The sequence below is a fragment of the Cervus canadensis genome, chromosome 14, assembly GCF_019320065.1.
Source record: "Cervus canadensis isolate Bull #8, Minnesota chromosome 14, ASM1932006v1, whole genome shotgun sequence".
NCBI classification, from domain to species: domain Eukaryota; kingdom Metazoa; phylum Chordata; class Mammalia; order Artiodactyla; family Cervidae; genus Cervus; species Cervus canadensis.
This window is the reverse complement of record NC_057399.1, coordinates 11,119,289-11,142,101: the sequence shown is the minus strand read 5'-3', so window position 1 is coordinate 11,142,101 and position 22,813 is coordinate 11,119,289. Positions and strand designations below refer to the sequence as shown.

Sequence of the window (22,813 nt, the reverse complement as noted above, 5' to 3'; positions counted from 1 at the left end):
CCTAATTGGTCCCTGGGGATGTTTTCATCCAGCCTGACCCTAGCAGAGAGAAGAGGGAAACGGCAAAGAGACAAAGGAGGGGTAAACTTTGGTGGTAAAAAGAAGAATGACACAAAGGGGAATCCAAGGAAGTCAGTGCCTCTCCTCAGGGCAGGGATGCTAGGAGGGGGGCTGAGTGCACTGGGTTCAGGGCAGTGGACGTGGGGCACAGGCTGGAGGAGCTAAGTGGGCATACAAATAGATGACAGAGTCCATCACAAGCTTATTGACCCAAACTTCTGCTCCCTCACGCGTTCTGAGCTCTTGCCAACCCTTCTCGAACACTTCCTCCCCTGCACGCCCTTCCCGCCTCCACGCCTTTGGTCCCAATGGTCCCTGGGCTGTTCCCTCATCTCTCCTCTGATGCTCAGATGGGTCACCGACCGACACAGCTGGACTTGGTTGTGCCGTTCTGGGTGCTGGTCACCCTCCACAGTCGTGTCTCTCTTAGTCCTCACAATGGCCCTGCAGATTGAATGTAGCTATTTCTAACTGACGGGCAAGAAAACTGAGGCTTAGGAACAGAAGATGTTGGAAACTTTTAGGAACACAACATATTATGTGGGGAAGTTAAACCGAGACACCAGGTCTTCAGGCCTCAAGCTCCATGTTCTTTTGAATACACTTCACCATCCTGCTTTTCATGTGAAAACCGTAGGATCTCATGTATATTCATAGAAAACAAAACTGGATGGAAACATCCAAAAATGGGAATAGTGATTATCACTGGATGATTTTTATCCTTTTCACTCTAATATTTTCAATCAATTTTTTTAAATTTATTTATTTTTTGGCTGTGGGCTTTCTCTGGTTGCGAGGAGCGGAGGTCACTCTCCAGTTGCACTGCCCAGGCTTCTTACTGCAGTGGCTTGTCTTGCTGCGGAGCAAGGGCTCTAGGGCATGAGCTTAGTTGCCCTCAGCATGTGGAACCTTCCCAGACTAAAGATCGAACTTGTGTCCCCTACCCTGGGAGGTAGATTTTTAATCACTGGACCACCAGGGCAGTCCTCAATCAATTTTTTTTTTTTTTTACAATGAACATGAATTTTTTTCCTATCATCAGAAGCAAAAAATGAACATTAGAAGTTAAATCCTTCCCATCTTCCCAAAGTCCAGCTCAGTTTAGAAGGAGAACTCCCTGGAGATTAGCAGCTCTGTCCTCTAAACCTTAGTAGTTTTGGCCTGCAGTCCCCTTGCTATGAACTGAACTGTGTCCACCTAAAATGCATGTGCAAGCCCTAATTCCCGGTAAGACTGTGTCTGGAGACAGGGCCTATAGGTGGTTAAAATAAGGTTAAATAAGGTCATAAAAGGGGTTTCCCTGGTGGCTCAGACTGTAAAGAATCTGCCTGCAAAGCAGGAGACCCAGGTTCCACCCCTGGGTCTGGAAGATCCCCTGGAGAAGGGAATGGCAACCCACTCCAGTATTTGCCTGGAGAATTCCGTGGACAGGGAAGCCTGGTGGGCTACAGTCCAGGAGTTCGCAAACAGTCAGACAGGACTGAAAAATTTTCACTTTCACTTTCAAGGTCATAAGGGTGGGACCTTGATCCAATAGGGTGAGTGTCCTTATAAGAAGAGAGCTATCTCTCTCTCTCTCTCCCCATCGTGTAAAGCCAGAGCAAGGAAATGGCTGTTTAGAAGCCAGGAAGAGTGTTCCTGAAACTAACTCTTCGCCTCTAACTTCCAGAAATGTGAGAAAATAAATTTATATTAACTTGGCCATCCAATCTGTGGTGTTTTGTTACTGCAACCCAAGCCGAGTGAGAGGCAGCTTCAACAGAGAAGGAGAGTGGGCTTGAAGCAGGGGTTAAAGAATTCATGAGACTCCTCAGGGGTGGGCGGACTCCCAGATCAATCCCCATGCCCAGGATTTCAAGTGGGCAGGTCTTAGATGGAAAGAGGGTCTTTGCAGATGTGATTAAAGATCTTAAAATAAGGAGATTATCTTGGATTATCCAGGCAAGACCTAAATGCAATCACTGGTGTGCTTATAAAAAGAAAGCAGATAATATGCCACTGGCTTTGAAGATGGAGGAAAGGACCATGAGCCAAGGAATGCAAGAAAAGCAGCTCTAGAAGCTGAAAAAGAGAAGGAAATGAATTATCTCCTAGAGCCTCTCCACACTCAGGAAGGAGTGTGGCCCTAAAGACCTTGATTTTGGTCAGTGAAACTGATTCAGGCTTCTGACTTCCAGAATCACAAGAGAGCAAACCTGTTATTATTTCCAGCCACAGGTTTGTGGTAATTTGTTACAGCAGCAAGAACAAATCAGTGTCATACCCATTGGTCCAATCAGGAACGTTTAGAGCAGGAAATAAACATCACCCCTCCTTCCAGAGCTGTAAGTGCTGGAGGTTTCAGGCTCACATATACCTTTGTTGGTAAGGTGAGGAGGAAGCTCAAACCCCCAGTTCCTCTGGGAGAGCACTGACCAGCCCTGATTTCCAGCAAGTTCAAGGGGGGCCGGGTGAGTCAGACATCCTGGGTCAGAATGTTCCAGATGACTTTGAGCAAATTCATAGTTCCCTCTTTTCTTCTGACTCTGATACACATTAGAATCACCTGGAGCACTTAAAATCACACTCGTGGCCAGTTTCCCTGTCTAGACTCTGATTTGGGTCGTCCGGGGGAGGGTCTGGGCATGAGTGTTTTTATAAGCCCCCTGGTGATTCTAACTTGCAGCCAGGCTGAGAAACCCCTCTCTAAATCTGTTCCTCCTCCAAGATAGAAACTGTAGTTAGGTATCCATCACATGGGTGTCAGGAGCCCCAAATCAGGTAATCCACGTAAAGGACTCAGCACACAGTAAGCCCTCAGTAAATATTAATTATTTTTTCAATCTAGGCAGATGGATCATCTTAGATCATTACCATCTTTCAGTGTCCCCTTCTATCCCCCTTCAAAAATTTGAGGCTAACTAGGAAGGCTCAGTCGATCAGTGACACAGTGACATTTTCAGGTACACAAGCCTTCACACTCTGTGTCTAAGCAGACGAGGTATAATCAGAGGTCTCTCTGGCTTTGTGAGCATCCAGTGAGCATCACAGCACAGGGAAGTGTCACCAGGCGAGTGACTTGCTCCTAGCATTGCCTTAAGGTTGCAAGAAATGATCCATTTATACATATTCCGGAAGGAAAGGGCCTGTCTGGCAGGCAGATCAGAATTTTTAAAAATCCTTCCGGCTTTAAGACCAAGGGCTTGATTTACTATGGACTCAAGGGCTGCCTTGAAGGGGTGGCCTCGAGTTTTCGAAAATAATTGCCTTTCCTCTTCTGTGCTCCTCAGTGCTCTTCAGGCGGAGGGAGGAAAACGTTTCCTAGCTGGAGAGAGCTTTGGGAAGGGAACCCAGGGGCTGCAAGCCCTGGGAGTAGGACTCAGGAGATAAGCAGGAGCAGATCCAGGTTTTGTGGGGCCTGAAACCTGTACCTTAGGGGTGGGGTGGGGTGCTCTCTGCCACAACCACTGGTCTGGGAAGCAGAAAATGATGGTGGTGATTATGAAGGGATAATGATGAAACAGGTTTGCAAAGGTTACTTGGTGAATAAATCACCGGCCTCAGTACAGCCATTCCTTTGTCCCTGCTTGAGGTCTGAGATGGGCTAGGCGGAAGGCAGTCTGAGATTCCAGCCTCCGCCTCGTAGCAGGAGGATGGTTCAGCCCCCTCATTACCCACCCTCCCCCTTGTGTTTTGTTTTTGCTTGAAAACAAGATTGAATTATCCTTTTTCCCTCGGGTATTTCAAGTCAGGAAGCCTGTTAAATAAACATGCCTATTAAAGGCGCTGATCTGTCCCCAGCAGGCACTTAACTGCAGGTCCAAGGCCACAGATGCATGGCTTCTGGACGTGGGGGCTGCCTCTTTGTCCTAGTCTGCCGTATTGCCCGGCCTGCTAGCGTCGCTCTGCCGGGCTTGAGGCGATCCAGCCTCCTGTCCCGTGTAGTCAGGCTGACAATACCACGAATTCGTAGTCATCCCATCCCAGTGATGAACCGCTTTGACTCAAGTCCGGAATGAAAAGGCAGGACTCGTGTTCAGCTGAAAAGGACTAGTACTGCCACGTGCGTGCGTGCTGAGTCACTTCCGTCGTGTCCGACTCTGTGTGACCCCGTGGACTGTAGCCCGCCTGGCTCCTCTGTCCATGGGATTCTCCAGGCAAGAATACTGGAGTGGATTGCCATGCCCTCCTCCAGGGGACCTTCCCAATCCAGGGACTGAACCCTGGTCTCTTACGTCTCCTGCATTGGCAGGCGGGTTCTTTACCACTCCACCACCTGGGAAGCCCCAGCACTGCCAAACAGGTGCTTTAAGATGAAATGATCACTTACCAGCTTGTAAGCAGCTGGTATCTAAGCCCCCAGTAGCTCACCTCCACTCTAGCCTCCCAATCCCTGCCCTAGGACCCCACCCCTTCACCAAACCTTCCCGTGATTCAGCATCTGGAGGAGCAATGCCTGGCCCAGCGAGGGGGACACGAGAACAAGCCGTAGAAGCATCAGAGCCAGGCTCACGAACGGCGTCAGTGCTGGATACTACGTCAGTCAGCGTTTTGAATAGTGTGCCTAGGCCCCTCCACGGGTTTGAGTACTTCCCAGTCTTGTTACTGGCTCTCTGAGGAGGCTCCCCCACCCTTTACACCCCAGAGCAGGGCCCAGCTTGTGGACGCACTCAGTGTGCGGCTGGGATTGAGGCCCCCTCGCAGCCAGGGACCCCTGATCCGTCTCCTGACTCTCCTTTCTAGCAGGTCATCTGGTCCAAAAGGTTGGCCCTAAGAGGACAAGCCAACTGTCCTCCGACCCCAAGGAGGACTCTCACCAGGACAGATGGAGGCCACCCGCTCTGGCTCCTGTCTCCCCCTCCCCCCGGCACGTTCTGCTGTCCCTTCCTCATGGATATTCCTAGACCCCCTCGGCCCAGGGGCACAGCTGGGAAGGACCATGGAGCCGCAGGCTCCTGGAACTGTCTCGGGGTCACCAGGGGTGGGGTCTGCCAAGCTGCTTCTTTTTACCTGGGTTAACATTGGCCTTCTGTGTAAGATTTCATTTGGGTCAGTGATCTAGCCTAATCCTCTCACTCCAAGGACAGTTAGATCTAGAGAGCCCACAGTGAGGCAGGCAGCCTGGGGTCCAGGCCTCTGGCCCCCCCAGCCTGGGGCTCTGCCCACTGCACCCGTGTCCTCTCTCCTCTGCGGTTCCATTGTCCTCATTGTGGAGACACAACACTCTGTTCTGGGGAGGGAATATTCCATGATCCTTACATAATCCGTATGAACAGATGGGCAGTGGGAAACATCTTTCTTATTCCAACCCTGTGGTAGTTTCACCTGCAGCTGGTGCCTTAATTAGGATGCGGCCTATCTGGAAGGTTGTTTAAATATCACACCTGGCTCCAGGTGAACAATAGATAAAACTGTGTGTGCCACCTGTGGGTCCTCATTACAGGTGCTCGTCCAACACCCCCCTCCTCCCCATGGATTCCCCGCAGGACCTGGAGAAATCCTTTTGTGCCTCTGGGCCTCAGTCTCCCCATCTGTACAATGGTGAGGTTGGACCTGAAGCTCTAACAGTCCCCTTGTTCCCTGATCTGTCCCTGATTCTGTGAGGCCGGGGGGCAGGATTAGCTGTCCTGGGAATCCTCTCTGGTAGGGGCTGCTCCTGCTGGCTGACACACAGAGGCAGATGCCTGGCAGGATCTTTGGAACCAGATTTGGAGAGGAGAGACTCAGCCTGGGCCAGTCACCTACAGTCGCTTGCCTGGTACTTAAGAGTGTGGCATTCCCAGTCAAGCTTTGCAATTCCAGATGTCCCACTTCTAGTCAGTCATTTCCTCTCTCTGAGCCTCAGTGTCATTTGTCAGTGAAATTGCTAACACTTGTCTTCACAGCAGAAGCGTCTGTAGACACCTAGTTATCCCCCATGTCTGTCTTTCCGTAGTCACAGAAATGGAAGCCCGCAAAATGACCGCCCAAAATAAAGACTACTTTCCCAGCCTCCACTGCAGCTAGCTCTACCGCGTGACTAAGTTCTCACTGATGGGATGAAAGTATACATGTTTCCGGGCAGCTTTGGAGACTATCTTGCTGACTACACGCTTCACTGAACCCGGGGCAGTTAAGGCACGACCAGGAAAGCTGGAAGAAGACTCGGGGAGCTGTGGGGACTGTAGACACGTTTCTTCTCTCTGGGCAGCAGCAGCTGAGCGTCTTCAAAGACTACTGGTATACCAAGACGGGACAAATGTGACTCATGGCCAAGTGCGCGCACGGGCACAGGGCTACCGAGGCCAGAAATATCGCTGATTACAGATCCGAAGTGAAGAGGCCATGAGAGGGTGGGGCAGGGGTGCCTGCCTGATGCCACCCTGTCAGTTCATTTCTCCACAGAGACCCTTCTTTAAAAGCAGCTGGAATGCATTCTTTGCCTTTTTGTTTTTCCTTCCTCCCTCCTTTCTGCCACCTGAAATACGGATGAGGCAGCTGCCTTCTTGAATCATGAAGATAATGCTCACTGCTGCTGCTGCTGCTGCTAAGTCACTTCAGTCATGTCCGACTCTGTGCGACCCCATAGACGGCAGCCCACCAGGCTCCGCCGTCCCTGGGATTCTCCAGGCGAGAACACTGGAGTGGGTTGCCATTTCCTTCTCCAATGCATGAAAGTGAAAAATGAAAGTGAAGTCACTCAGTCATGTCCGACTCTTAGCGATCCCATGGACTGCAGCCTACCAGGCTCCTCCGTCCATGGGATTTTCCAGGCAAGAGTACTGGAGTGGGGTCCCATGGCCTTCTCTGAATGCTCACTGCTAAGGATGACCAAATGAGGAATGAGGAGGGGCGAGTATCCTTGAGGATCATTTATCACCTTCCTAGACTGCTTACCTCTGGGATTCTTTTACTTTAGAGAAATCAACTCTTGCCACTGTTATTAGAGTTTCTGTCACTCAGAGCTAAACCTAATCTTAACTCACTGCCATGGGATCTGATGAAATTAAAAGGTTCTCTCTCTAACCCTCCTGCCTTAAAGTCCTTCTGTGCCTGCTCAGGATGACATTGAGACCTTTAGTATGACACTCAAGGCCCTTTGCGATCTGTTCCCTCTAAGTGCTCCAGGCTTGGCTCTCTCACTGCTCCCCTCCCTGCCCATCATCCTACAGGTACCAGCCAGCAGGGGCTACTCACAGCTCCCTGAGTCTCCAAGCTGCCATGCATCTCTGGCCTTTAACTCACGCAACTGTGTCTTCCAGAAATGGCATCTCTCCCCCAGCCCTTTTCAAGTTTCAAGACTCAGCCCAAGTATCACCTCTTCCAGGAAGCCTCCCCAAGCTTTCCCAGATTTGTTTTGCTCCATCTCTTATTTCTTTGTGTTCTGCTGCGTGAGAGAAGCATGCCAGCTTCTGTGTCTTTCTGCCTCCCCAGCCTGTGAGTGACCTGAGGATGGGGATGGTGGCTGGTTCATCTCTGCCTGGCCAGGGCCTCTGTGACAGGGTTGTCAGTAACAGAAGCTGAGTGATCGAGGGATAGCAGCTGCTGGATGCTTGTCAGTGTGGGAACTTCCGGGCCTGGTGAGGGCTGTGCTGAGGAAATAGTCTCTGAAGCAGAGAGAACTGACTGGAGACAGAGGTGAAAGTCCAGGGCCTCCTGAGCAGCTCTTCACCCCTGCTGTCCTCCTCTGGTCACCTAGGAGTTGGATACTGCTGGATCCTAGAGGCCCTGGTGAGTTTGTTGACAAATCTCACTGTGTGTCATTAACAGTGGGGTAGCGTACCAGGTTCCCCCAGCAAGCAAGTAGGTGAGGACACGCTTGGCCCCTGCCAACTCTTGGAGCTTCAACCATTGCCTCATCATGACCCAGATCCAGCGAAGACAATAGGATGGGGAAGTCAGCTGAGCGGGTTTCATAAGAAGCACGCATTTGGAGTCCAAACTTTGTGGTCCAAGGACCCTGCTAACAATTAGCAGCTTTACTAGAACTCTCTTGGGCCCTGATCACCTAATAGCTCTTTTGTCCATCTCATAGCCCCTCCTCGTATAGTAGAGAAAGGTCAAGGCCAAGAGAGAGGAAGTTGCCCAAGGTCACATAGAGAGGCTGGTGTGGGGACCAGGAGCCAAGCTCTCAGCCCAGCCCTCAAGTCCTTTGCACAACCCCTGTCTGGTTCTGTGATTGCTGTCCAATAATTAACTGTGGATTTAGAAAGACATGGACCCCATGGGGCCATTCATAAGGGTCACGAAGGGACAGATCCATTATAGAGGCTTTGAACCAGGAGAACACATCCTATTGATGTGGTAACATAACCTTTTCTTAATTTTTTCTAACTTTTTATTATGAGCAAGTTTAAATACACACACCGAGAGAAAGAGTATAATGGATCCCCTGTGTCCATCAGCAGCCAGCTTAATAATTATCAACACCTGCTGTTCTTGGTAACATAACTTTTCCCTAGGAAACTAGAGGAGACATATGCTTCAACCAGTATGATCTTTTCAAATTGCAAACGGGATTGGGATCATGTTAACTGGCCTCCTTTTCCTCAAAAGTCTAGTGGGATCCTCTACTGTAGAAAGGAACACAGAGCTGGGGCCCCCTGCCCTACTCTAGACAGTTTGTTTGCAGACCTTTTTAAATGAGGGAACGATAGACTTCTCTTCCTTTAAGCCACTTTTATTTTGAATTTTCTCTTAAGTTAGTAGTTCATGAGTGTGGCTACATATTAGAATCAATAGAGGAACTTCAAAACAAAATGGAACAACAGCAAAACCCAGAAAACACAGTACAATTCTGAGGGAATTCCAATTCTGTCAGTCTGGAGCGTTTCTCAGGCAGAAGTGTTTCAGAAAGCTTTCCAGGTGATGCTGACACACAGTTGAAAACCTCTGTTTAATCATGTGTGTCTGAACTGATTCTAACTAATACATGGCTCCGCTGAAAGTGGTGGTGGTTTAGTCACAAATTCGTGTCCGACTCTTTGTAGTCCCAAGGACTGTAGCCCGCCAGGCTGCTCTGTCCATGGGATTTCACAGGCAACAATACTGCAGTGAGTTGCCATTTCCTTCTCCAGGGGATCTTCCCGACTCAGGAATCAGACTTGCGTCTCCTGCTTGGCAGGCAAATTCTTTACCACTCTGCTACCTGGGAAGCCCCCTTGTGCTTCCACAGAACCGGATGCTAATATCTGTTAGAGGTATATGACAATGTATTGCGTTCATTTTGTTTGGGTCAGTCTCTCTGCTGTCTTCTCAGCTCCTCCAGGTGGGACCATGTTAGTTTTATCCAGTGAGTCTGGCCCAGGAGTCACAGTTCTTACCCAGGCCTCCACAATTCTATGTGGTCTGGTCCCCGTCCATGCCTCCAGCCTCTTCCAGAACCATCCATCCCTTTGCGCTTCTTGCTTCTGTCCCACTTGTCTTCTCCCAGTTCTTTGAATACACCCTGACCCCTCTCACCTCCAGGAGTGAGCACATGCCTACCCCTATCACCTGCAACTTGAACTTGCCTCTTCATTCAGTGGGGCTCTACTAGTCTCCCAGACTTCATTCTCCACCCTTGCTTCACAGAGCATGGGCTTGGCCCTAGCAGCATTGGCATCACTGGGTGGCTTGTTGGACACACAGAAGAGAAGGCCTTTATAGTTAACAAGGTGTAACGAGATCTCTCTTGTTTTGCAGAATGCTACGATGGGTAGTTCTGACTCAAAAATATTGTTGGTGAAGGCAGGAGAGCTCAGTTCAGTTCACTTCACTTCAGTTGCTCAGTCACTTCTGACTCTTTGCGACCCCATGGACTACAGCACTCCAGGCCTTCCTGTCCATCACCAACTCCTGGAGTTTACTTAAACTCATGTCCATTGAGTCAGTGATGCCATCCAACCACCTCATCCTCTGTTGAACCCTTCTCCCGCCTTCAACCATTCCCAGCATCAGGATCTTTTCAAATCAGTCAGTACTTCACATCAGGTGGCCAAAGTATTGGAGTTTCAGCTTCAGCATCAGTCCTTCCAATGAATATTCAGAACTGATTTCCTTTAGCATGGACTGGTTGGCTCTCCTTGCAGTCCAAGGGACTCTCAAGTGTCTTCTCCAACACCACAGTTCAAAAGCATCAATTCTTTAGCACTCAGCTTTCTTTATAGTCCAACTCTCACATCCATACATGACTACTGGAAAAACCATAGCCTTGACTAGACTCACCTTTGTTGGCAAAGTAATGTCTCTGCTTTTTAATATATTGTCTAGTTTGGTCATAACTTTTCTTCCAAGAAGCAAGTATCTTTTTTATTTTTTTGCAAGTATCTTTTAATTTCATGGCTGCAGTCACCATCTGCAATGATTTTCAAGCCCAAGAAAATAAAGTCTCTCACTGTTTCCATTGTATCCCCAGCTATTTGCCATGAAGTGATGGAACTTATATGCTGAATACATCATGAGAAACGCTGGGCTGGAAGAAGCACAAGCTAGAATCAAGATTGCGGGAGAAATATCAATAACCTCAGATATGCAGACAACACCACCCTTATGGCAGAAAGTGAAGAGGAACTAAAAAGCCTGTTGATGAAAGTGAAAGAGGAGAATGAAAAAGTTGGGTTAGAGCTCAACATTCAGAAAACTAAGATCATGGCATCTGGCCCTATCACTTCATGGGGAATAGATGGGAAAACAGTGGAAACAGTGTCAGACTTTATTTTTTTGGGCTCCAAAATCACTGAAGATGGTGACTGCAGCCATGAAATTAAAAGACGCTTACTCCTTGGAAGGAAAGTTATGACCAACCTAGACAGCATGTTAAAAAGCAGAGACATTACTTTGTCAACAAAGGTCCGTCTAGTCAAAGCTATGGTTTTCCCAGTGTCATGTATGGATGTGAGAGTTGGACGGTAAAGAAAGCTGAGTGCCGAAGAATTGATGCTTTTGAACTGTGGTGTTGGAGAAGACTCTTGAGAGTCCCTTGGACTGCAAGGAGATCCAACCAGTCCATCCTAAAGGAGATCAGTCCTGGGTGTTCATTGGAAGGACTGATGCTGAAGCTGAAACTCCCAATATTTTGGCCACCTCATGTGAAGAGTTGACTCATTGGAAAAGACCCTAATGCTGGGAAGGATTGGGGAGAGGAGGAGAAAGGGACGGTGGAGGATGAGATGGCTGGATGGCATCATTGACTCAATGGACATGGGTTTGGGTAGACTCTGTGAGTTGGTGATGGACAGGGAGGCCTGGCATGCTGCGATTCATGAGGTCGCAAAGAGTTGGACATGACTGAGCGACTGAACTGAACTGAACTGAACTGAACTGATGGAACTGGATGCCATGATCTTAGTTTTCTGAATGTTGAGCTTTAAGCCAACTTTTTCACTCTCTTTCACTTTCATCAAGAGGCTCTTTAGTTCTTTGCAGGAAAGGCAGGAGAGTGGGTGCTGTTTTTAAAAGAAAGGAATGCTGGGCAGGCAAAAGAAATGATGTCCACCATAATTATGGTGTGTCTACACAACAGAATACTGTCGGCCACCTGACCTGCTCCAGCTAGGCCAGCGGCCATAAACCCAAATGCTTACAAGGACTATCAATGAGTAAATCAATGTTAGTTTTCCATTTGTTAGCTGTAACACATTATTATAAATTTAATGTCTCAAAAGCAACACAAACTTTATCTTACTGTTTTGGGGACTCAGAAGTCTGAAATGAGTATCACTGCGCAAAATCAAGGTGTTAGCAGACCCTTCTGGAGACACTAGGGGGAAACTGTTTGTTCCCTTTTCTTTCCCAGCTGCTTGAATTCTTTGGCTTGTGGCTGCATCACTCCAACCTCTGCTTCCATCATGACATCTTCTCTGATGTTGACATTCCCGTCTGTCTTTGATGAGGACCCTTGTGATTACACTGGAGCCCCCATATAATCCAGGATCACTTCCCTACCTCCCAATCCTCCCTACCTCAGGATTCTTAACTGCAGACGCCCAGGGCTGCCACGTCTCCCATCCCAACATCGGTTGCATGATTGTGTGGGAGGGAGTGAGCAAGGAAGTCAGGCAGGTGAGAGGGACAGTGAGTTTGTGGGAAAGACTTAGGACTGGCCTGGTTTGGCAACATTCAGATTTAGTTCATGGACACAGCGTGTAAATTTAGTAGAGTGTGGGGGATCACTTAGGAGAAAAAGTGGGGGTATATTTTGGTTTGCTTTTACACGCACCTTTATTTTTAAACTTCCATTCCCCGCAACTCTATCGGGGTCTTGACTGGGTCTTCCATCTTCAGTTCAATGCTGAGAAGAGAGGCACCTGCTACGCTCAGCATAGAGTCAATGTTCAGGGTAGCTGACATGTCTTTTTGTTTGAAATCTGTTCATTATCTCTAAGCCTGGAATCTTCTTGAGTAACTTCCTTGGCATCCAAGGCTTTAAAACCTTGAAGGAAAGAAACAGCTTCTCTTCCCCCATCAGGGCAGTGTAAACACATCCCTGGATGACATTCCTTGCTGACAATGACCTGACTGTGGCTTGTGTTATCTCACCATTTCCCTTCAATTCTTTCAGTCCAAACACTCACAGGAGCTCCAGGCTCAATATTCATCTAAAAGGCCTGGATTTTTTTGTTAATTAAAAAGCTGCATCTAAAATATTCCTACTGCAAAAGTTATCTGTGCATTTTACTCTGAGTTTTTGCACATTCATCCTTCTCTCCAAATCATAAATGTCAAGCATTGTGGAAATTTTTTTGTTTTTTTAATTTTTGCATGTTTTTACAAATGCCTTTCAGCAGGACCGACTACTTTGGTGACTTCTGATGCCAGCCACAGTTTATGAAATGTAAGGGGTGGACCTGCTGAATGGAATCTAGGTGCAGATAAAACATTCCTTCAATAAGTCTCTTTATGAAAACCATCCATGATGGAGTCAGAATCTCAAAGACCACTTAGGCTGATGCTTCCTAAATATAGTTGTGCGTCAGAAGCTTATGGGAAACTTAAAAAATTCCTGGGTTGCAGCCAACATCTAATAATTTAGAATCTCTTAAAGGTAAACCCAGGGAGATTATAGTTTTTTGCTGTTATTTTTTTATTATGGTCCCCAGGCAATTCTGATGCACAACTAAGTTTGGGAACCACCTGTCTAGTTCAGTCCTTATTTGGTATTCTCCTCTACAGAATTTTGCCAAGTGGTTTTATTACCCTTTTTTTCTTCTCCTTGGTGAGGGGCTCACTACCTTTCAAGGCAGCTCTTCCCACCCCACCTTGGCCAGCTCTGCTTTGTCATGAGATTCTTCCTCTGCCCCAGATAACTTACCCTCACGGATCTGGCTCCATCTTCTAGGACCCCTCAGACTATGTCTGCTTTTGCCCTTTGGAGATTTGGAGGGTGCAGTCCTGCTCCTTAAGCTTTAAGGGGTGGACACTCCCAGTTCCTTCAGCTGCTTCTCACAGGACACAGCCTTCAACCTCTCCCCAGGGGGCCACTTCTTGTTTGCTACTAGCCTCTCACACCTACCACAGCTTTCCAAGCAGTCTGACCATATGAAGACTGATACTTGCTTTGTCATGGACTCACTGCCTCTATCAGTGAAGCCTGTTAATGACTGACCAAATAATCCTTGAGTCAATCCACCATGGAGTGAGTGTCATTTCAAGTGCCCAAGGGGTGCTAGGCTGGCCAAGCCTACAAGGGGAGGCAGAAGGGTTTTTGCAAGGGGCCACATGGTTGTTGGGAAAACATGAACATAGATGTGGCAAGACACAAGGTATAATGCTTTTAGTGAAGAACCAAATTTTGCAGCAAGGACTGTGAACATCCTAAGGATGACATGGTATAAAGAGATTTCACAGAGATGTAGCTTAAGGAAAGAATTATGTGAATTCGGTTCAAACAAGAAAATGTGAAGACTCTATAAACATGTGGAGAGGTTGAGATTTAATACAGATACTGGGTGCTGGCAAAAACTGCTGAACTGGCCGGAGGGAGGGAGAATCAGGGAGTACTTGACCTTCAGGACTGACTGCCAGAATGAGATGGATGTGGCCTACCAGCCTTGTTACTAAACAACCTCATAGCTTTCCAACCTCTCCAACAAGCAGGAGGGTGTGGCGGAGATGAAGTGATTGACAGATCCAAGTTCAGGATTTAGCATCCTTTATGGGGCTTCCCCAGTGGCTCAGCAGTAAAGAATTCACCTGCAATGCAGGAGCCACAGGAAACGCAGGTTTGATCCCCCAGTCCAGAAAATCCCCTGGAGGAGGACATGGCAATCCATTACAGTATCTTTGCCTGGAGAATCCCATGTACAAAGGAGCCTGGTGGTCTACAGTCCATGGGGTCGCAAAGAGTTGGACACAACTGAAGCGACTTAACATGCGTGGCATCCTTTATAGCAACAAGATGGAGACAATTTAAATGTCCATCAACAATCCACCCTGCCATGGAAATCTACACCACACTGGAGAGGATGATGTTGTTTTTAATTAATTGTCCCTTGGTGGCTTAGTGGTAAAGAATCTGCCTGCAATACAGGAGACACAGAAGATACAGGTTTGACCCCTGGGTCAGGAAGATCCCCTGGAGAAGGAACGGCAACTCACTCCAGTATTCTTGCCTTAATTAGTGACGTGAGAAAAAGTTCATTTTTTAAAACAATTTTTTTAAAAGGTAGCTAAAAAGAGGTCATCATAAAATTCATATTGGACACTGCGTTTAAAAGAATTTTTGAAAAATGCAGAGGGAAAAATATCAGCAAAGTGAATGGCAAATTTTGAGTGAAGGATTGAAGAAGGATGTTTTCTTCTTGTATACTGTTCTGCGTTTTCCAAGCTTTCTACATTGTGCATATATTCTTCACGTTCTTAAGAAAAATGAAGCTTTTAAAAACACAAATATAAAATCAACTGGGAGAAAGAGAAATGAGAGTGGAAGACAAATGAGTCAAAGGAAAAAACGAGAGAGCTGGAATAGACGGAAGAGGTTAAGGAGCCGTTCAAATGATGGCAACCTAATAGGGCGCATCGTGTGCGAGGGAGAAAGGAAAAATACAATCGGAGTCCAGTCTCCCACTTTCCTGTGACCTGGGAAGTCCGGCCCACTCAGCGTCTCGACTCGAGAGGAGAGCGCTTGCGTGGTGTGGATACACCCGGAGGAGGGGTAGGCGTGGAGGGGTGACGCTGGGACGCGGGGAAGCTACAGCGCTACCCGACCCCCGGCTCCCGGTCCCAGAAGGCCCGGCGGGAGGGGCCTCGGCCGCGGGGCGCGAGGTCGGCGGCTCCCCAGGCGGAGGCAGCGCCTCATTGGCTGCTGAGCCCCAGGACCGCTCGGAGGCGGGGCTCGCGGCGAGCCTCCCGGCGGAGGCCCGGCTAGACCCGGGGGAGTCGGAACCTGCGCGCGAGCGCGAGCCGCAGTCTGCCGCGGGTGACTGGCGCCCTCCCCGCCCCTCCTCGCCCCGTCCCCAGGCCCCCGGGGCAGGCCGCAGCTCCCATCCCTGCAGTGGAGTCTTCCTCTTCGGGTCTCGGCTTCCCCAAGTGGGGGCGGCCTTTCTGCCCCGGCGTGCCCTGTAGGAACCTCTTCATTTCCCACCGCTCCTCCCGCACCCGGGTCCCTGGTTGGCGCTCGATCCGGCCTGGAGACTCACACCCTCGAAACCTTCCGGGTAGCTGGACCTCATCGCTCATGTCCACCGGCCTACTGCAGCAGAGAGCCCCTGACTTTATCGAGTGGCAGGACACACCCCCCCTCTCCCCGCTTAAGGGGTAAAGCGGGGGCCGCCTGGTTCTGGATGACCCAAAAGGTCCGGTCCTTGACTGCTAAGTCGCTTCAGTAGTGTCCGACTCTGTGCGACCCCAGAGACGGCAGGCCACCAGGCTCCCCGGTCCCTGGGATTCTCCAGGCAAGAACAGTGGAGTGGGTTGCCATTTCCTTCTCCAATGCATGAAAGTGAAGTTGCTCAGTCATGTCCGACTCTTAGCGACCCCATGGACTGCAGCCTACCAGGCTCCTCCATCCATGGGATTTTCCAGGCAAGAGTACTGGAGTGGGGTGCCATTGCCTTCTCCGACCTTGGAAGTGGTCACTAATACAGGCAACTGTAAGAAATTGTTCATAGAAGGGAGGAAACACGAAACTAGGGCTGTGGGATCCAGGCTGAGACTCCTGTTCTTATTTGCCCTGTGTCTTCGGTGAATCCCAGAACCTCTAATCCCCAGCGTTCTTCCAGGACGGAGGTTATCATATGCCCAAATTCCCTCGGGGCTGTTGGCCGCTTGGGGAGTTGACTGCTGAGAAGCCGGGCCAGCCAACTGTGAAGCTTGGTGCGCTGTGAGCTGTTCTTTCCCCATGGAGGTGGAGGCACCGGTGCACACCCCACACAGGCCACTGGAGCAGCAGCAGCCTTGGCTGGACAGGAAAGCAGACTTGCCAGCCTTAGTCTGTGAACACCCCTCCCTCCTGATAAGCCCCTCCGCCCCACCCCAAGGATTGGTCACCTCCCATCCCCCTTATCTTGGCCTCCCCTAGGACTCCGCCCTCTTTAGACACAGGCCTGTTGGACCCAAGGCTGCTTCTGTCCCAGCATGGGGCAGAGTCCTGAGTGGACCTGCATCTACCCCTGACGATCTGCTGGCTCAGTGTCTTTCCGAGGGATGGCTTCCTGGGCACATTGATTTGTGTGGGGACAGGGATCTCGCTCAGCTGGTAAAGAATCCGCCGGCAGTGTGGGAGACCTGGGTTCAATCCCTGGGTTGGAAGATCCCCACTCCAGTGTTTTGACCTGGAGAATTCCATGGACTGTATAGTCCATGGGGGTCACAAAGAGTCAGACACAACTGAGTGACTTTCACAGGGATCTGATTGGAGCCTTGTTTTCCTGGATGAGTTCTTTCCTCATCTCCCTCCCCAGTGGCAGAGAGTGGGGGGTGCTGGGGTAGGGCAGGTGCAGTTCATTTTGGGGGCTGGTGAGGTGAGGCTTAAGTGAGCCAGCGAAAGTGGAGGGATTGATGTCCCAGCTGGAGAGTAACTGCTTCAACGAATCTAGGAAATTTATATACTATTTAAATTTCATTGAATAAATTTTATAGACTGTTTAAATGTTGTGTGTGTGTATGTGTGTTAGGTTGCTTCTGCCATGTCCAACTCTTTGTGACCCTATGGACTGTAGCCCGCCAGGCTCCTCTACCCATGGGATTCTCCCGGCAACAAAACTGGAGTTGGTTGCCATGTTCTCCTCCAGGGGGACTCTTCCGGACCCAGGGATTGAACCCTAGTCTCTTATGTCTCCTGTATTGGCAGGCAGGTTCTTTACCTCTAGAGCCTCCTGGGAAGCCCTTAAATGTTATAGTTGTCATTGTAATAAAATCTACACTGTTTTCAGAGTTGTAGGCCAAAGTATACAGAGCCTTCTTTCCGGCCGCCGGACTCACCGCACTCCTGGGAAAGCTGAAGCAGTGCCTGAAGGGCTGAGCCGGGCTGGTTTCTGAGGCTGCCAAGCTCTGCTGACCTGGGTGGTTGTGCCAGGCTTTTTATACGCACAACCCCATTCAGTGTAGCCCCATGAGGCATTTCCCATGGGGGGAAACAGAGGCACAGAGTGAAGTGAAGCGAGCTTCTCTCTCAGAGAACAGCTCTGGCTCTGAGTCTCTCTGGTTTTTACTCCACCCTTAGGTCAATTAAACGGCCTCAGTGGATATTTTGATGTTTCCTTGGTCTATCATTTAATAACTACTGACTGAGCAGCTACTCTGTAGCCAGCATAATTCGAGGCATCAACAACATGGCAATGAATGAAACAGGAAAAAAAAATCCCTGCCTTTATCGAGCTGATATTTTATTGGGGAGAGGCAGGCAGTAAACAGGTAAGCATATACATACACTGTTTGGTATGTCAGATGGGGGGAAATAGAGCACAGTACGGGGGAGAGACAGTCCTGGGGCTGAGGAAGGTGGCAGTTTTATAAAGGGTGGTTAGGGAAGGTCTTGGGCTTCTCTCTATAGCTCAGCTGGTCAAGAATCTGCCTGCAATGCAAGAGATCCTGGTTCGATTCCTGGGCCGGGAAGATCCCCTGGAGAAGGGATAGGCTACCCACTCCAGTATTCTTGGGCTTCCCTATTGAGTCAGACGGCAAAGAATCTGCCTGCAATGGGGGAGACCTGGGTTCGATTCCTGGGTTGGGAAGATCCCCTGGAGGAGGGCATGGCAACCAACTCCAGTATTCTTGCCTGGAGAATCCCCATGGGCAGAGGAGCCTGGGGGCTACAGTTCACGGGTCACAAGAGTCAGACACAGCTGAATGACTAAGCCCAGGAGAGCACAGGGAAGGCCTTACTGACATTTGAGCCAAGACCAGAAGAGGTGAAGGAGTGAGCCAGAGGCTAGACGGGACACCGGAGACTCGGACCAAAGTGTTCTTCAGGGCTTTTGTAGCCCTGTGGATCCGTGTTTTCAGAGGGGACACCCCATTATGCTAGAACCTTGGAGCATCTTAGCTGGCGGGCCTTGGGGGCCGCTTGTTCATTCTGCCTGTTCGCCCTGGCTCCTGTGCCTCTCTCGAGTACTCAGCACGCTGCGCTTCCCGGTGCCCCGGCTGCTTGCCCTGCACCGCCCCGCCACCCGGTACTTCTCAGCAGCAGCCCTTCCCAGCCCCATCCCGAACCCAGACACCCGCTACAACCAGCTGTTCACCGCAACGAGTGGCATGATGCAGTCAGCAAGAAGACTCTCCCAGCAGTCAGTCCTGCCACACGGGAGGTCATCGGCCACGTGGCTGAAGGGGACTGGGCTGACGTGGATCTGGCAGTGAAGGCAGCCCGTGCAGCCTTCCGACTGGGGTCTCCATGGCGCCGGATGGATGCCTCGGAGCGAGGCCAGCTGCTGAACCGCCTGGCCGACCTAGTGGAGAGGGGTCGTGTCTACTTGGCCTCACTGGAGACCCTGGACAATGGGAAACCTTTCCAAGAGTCTTATGTCTTGGACCTGGATGAGGTCATCAAGGTACCAGTACTTTGCTTGGCTGACAAGTGGCACAGCAAGACCATCCCCATGGATGGTGAGCATTTCTGCTTCGCCCAGCATGGGTCTGTTGGTGTGTGGCCAGCTAATCCCATGGAACTTCCCCTTGGTCATGCAGGGCTGGAAGCTCGCCCCGGCACTTGCCACAGGCAACACTGTGGTCATGAAGGTGGCAGAGCAGACACCCTTTCTGCCCTGTATTTGGCCTCCCTCATCAAAGAGGCGGGCTTTCCCCCCGGGGTGGTGAACATCATCACAGGCTATGGCCCAACAGCAGGAGCAGCCATCATCCATCACATGGATATCGACAGAGTTGCCTTCACTGGCTCCACCGAGGTGGGCCACCTGATCCGGAAGGCAGCCGGTGATTCCAACCTCAAGAGAGTCACCCTGGAGCTGGGCAGGAAGAGCCCGAGAATCGTGTTGGCTGATGCCGACATGGACCATGCCGTGGGGCAGGGCCACGAGGCCCTATTCTTCAACATGGGCCAGCGCTGCAGTTCGGGTTCCTGGGCCTTCATTGAAGAATCCGTCTATGATGAGTTTCTGGAGAGAACCATGGAGAAAGCTAAGCAGAGGAGAGTCGGGAACCCATTTGAACTGGACACCCAACAGGGGCCCCAGGTGGACAGGGAACAGTTTGAATGAATCCTGGGCTATATCCAGCTGGGCCAGAAGGAGAGGGCAAAACTTCTCTGTGGTGGGGAGCGTTTCGGAGGACAAGGTTTCTTCATCAAGACACCATCTTTGGTGGTGTGCAAGATGACGTGAGGATCTCCAGGGAGGAGACCTTCGGGCCTGTGCAGCCACTGTTTAAGTTAAAGAAGACCGAGGAGGTGATTGGGAGGGCCAACAGCACCAGGTATGGCTCGGCTGCTGCCGTGTTTACCCAGGATCTGGACAAAGCCATGTACTTCATGCAGGTACTCCAAGCTGGAACAGTGTGGGTAAACACCTACAACATTGTCACCTGCCTCACGCCATTCGGAGGGTTTAAGGAATCTGGCAACAGGGGGGAGCTGGGGGAAGATGGGCTTAAGGCCTACACAGAGGTGAAGACGGTCACCATCAAGGTTCCTCAGAAGAACTCAGAAGAACAGCTACCAGGGAGACCCAGCTCTAGGCCAAGGATGCCATCACAGCCACCTACCAGTGGTTGCCAAACATTTGTTTAGCCATGGACTCCCTTTGTTTGTGCCAGATGAACTCTTAGGGGGAACCGCAACGAAGAAAGCAATTAAAATGAGAGCTGCTGTAGTTAAAGCTGGGATGGGGGCTGGACTCGGAGTCCGATCCACCTGCACCCCAGCCCCCTTGGTGGGCCTGTGTTACTTCTATGAAACCTTAGGAGTCTCTGAAAGACAGATAAAAAATCCCTGATCCAGACCATGGCTCTTAGTTCTTCCTGCTGGTCCAAGGACTTCCCCGTGAATTAACTGATGTCTTAGTGGGTAGACTCTTCCAGGGAATTGGAAGTCATCAGGAGTTTTAAACTCAACCCCGTAATCTTGGTCCCATTCTCCAGTGACATACCCTAAAAATCAATGAAGCTTTTCTTCTTCTAAGTACCAGTTGCTGGCTGGCTTCCTTGCTTGCATTACTTCATTGTGCTACTGATTTTCCTCAATTTGAAAGAGGGTGGACATAAAATGCATATATATAACCATTCCTTTAAAATAATTTCAGACAGCCCTAAAGTCGATCAACTAATGAATGGATAAACAAAATGTTTCCATGGAATGTCTCTTAAACTGTTCAGCTTAAAAAGGAAGGAAATACTGACACATGCTACAATATTGATGAACCTTGAAACCATTATTCTAAGTGAAAGAAATCAGACTTATAAGACCACATGTTGTATGATTCCATTTATAGGAAATATCCAGAATAAGCAAGTCCATAAGACAGAAAGTATATCAGTGGTTTCTAGGGTCCAGGGGTTGGGGTGGGGAGGGAATGGAGATAACTGTTAATGGGTATAGGATTTCTTTTGGGGTTGAAATGTTCTGGAATTAGTGATGATGGTTGCACAATTTTGTGAATATACTAAAATGCACTGAATTATATACTTTAAAAGAGTTAATTCATTCGTTAAAAATTAAAATAAGCTCACACATTCTGTTTGCAAATCAATTTGTATCAATAGTCTCTTGCTGATGAACATTTTACAGAGTCTTAGGGATGGAAGGGACCCCAATTAGTCAATAGTTCCCTGCATAATATTTCTAGTTTTGATTTTGTTTTCTCTCACCTGGGTGACAAAGTGCAACTTTAAGACCTACAGATGAAAGTGCTGGCTTCTGCCTAGAGCGAATCTATTCAAGGTCTCATTTTAAGGCTTCCACTGGCAATGTCCCTCCAACTCTCACCAAAACACACCAGCCCTCAAGTCAAACTCAACATCAAGGCCATCCTGACATGCTGGGGTTTGAGGAATTTCAGACCTGAGAGTTCAGTATGTTTGTTGTTAGTCTCACAACTCCATTCCCCAACTGATGGGGGTGAGTCAAAGTCAGCTAGAGCGTGATAGAGAAGCAATGCTGATCCCCTCTCTCCTTGTCTTCCATCTTTCTAGAACATGCTGCCCATGGCTCACCATACTTTTAGGTCCACTCAGCCTTGTGAATGCACCCTCATCATCTCTTTAATACCCCATGTCTCACCTAGGCATCAAGATGATTTTGTTCAGTATCTTACCTTGGAGTTGGCCTGAAACTGCTTCTTATGGATTCAGTGTCTGTTTTGTCCCCTCATCTCTGCTTCCTAGGGTCCCCTTTTTCCATTTGACTAAGGCTGGAGTGACTCTTACTGCCCCCTGAGGTGCACCTTTTACCTGTTTCTCTTGGAGGCTGTTGACACTTTGCACAAGAGTGAAAGTTTCTTGTGAAGTAGGGACACGAGTGCTTCGGTGGCTGGGTTGGTGGGGCCTCTAATCAGTAATATGCAACATCTCAATAAGTAAAAGATCCATCCCTCACTTGCTTCTCAATACTTCTAAATCAAAGAGGAGTCTGGTAGAGGGCATCCCAGTGCAGAGTGGGACTGGGAAAGGATAATCTTCCAGGTCCCTCGTGAGTGTGTGCTAAGTCGCTTCAGTCGTGTCTGACTCTTTGCAACCCTATGGACTGTAGCCCCTCACTTCACCCTGAAATTCTGAGAGTGAGGAGTCACATAGGTCAGATTCCCAATCAGCGCGGCTTCTGCAGACTCTCAGCACTCATCACCATTGCTCTGAATGCAGACAGGTGTGAGCAGGGAGGTTGAACCAGGCATCATTGCCAAATGTAGACTCTGCCTGCGTGACTTCACTTGGTCATAAACACTGCAGTTCCGGGACACCCGCCCACTCAAAACACTTATAACAAGTGCTTTGTCGACCACTATGCCTTACGTGCTTTTGAAGTCTTACCCTAATCCTATCAAATAGGCAGTAGGGTTACCCCTTTTATCTGATAAGGAAAGGGAAGCTGAGAAATTTTGTATGCAACTCATTTGGAGTCATTTTCCCATGTGCCTATGCTATGAGCCAGAAGGGAGTTGTGATACTGTCAGTTATAATAATAAATATATATTCAGTCTTCATCCGTCTCTGGCACAGCTCCTAAAACCTTTGGAATTACCTATGTGACCAGAGTGATAAAGTTGTCTTTACTTTGTAATAAAAAAAAAATTTTTTTTTAATTGGGGTGTAGTTGCTTTAGTGTTGTGTTAGTTTCTGCTCACAATGAAGTGAATCAACTATGCGTACACATGTATACCCTCCCTCTTGGACCTCCCACCCAGCATCTTCCCCTCAGCCGAGCTTCCTA

The 22,813-nt window shown here is 49.2% G+C and overlaps 1 protein-coding gene across 1 annotated transcript in view; it reads left to right on the top strand.

The window, feature by feature from the left end:
• ALDH1B1 (aldehyde dehydrogenase 1 family member B1) overlaps window positions 1-20,179 on the top strand; it is a 33,930-nt gene extending 13,751 nt beyond the window's left edge. Inside the window, 5 exon segments of the mRNA XM_043486420.1 lie at window positions 15,224-15,415; window positions 18,548-18,673; window positions 18,676-18,913; window positions 19,226-19,740; window positions 19,743-20,179. Coding sequence (XP_043342355.1) covers window positions 15,224-15,415; window positions 18,548-18,673; window positions 18,676-18,913; window positions 19,226-19,740; window positions 19,743-20,179 — 1,508 coding nt within the window.
• The last annotated feature ends 2,634 nt before the right edge of the window (window positions 20,180-22,813 follow it).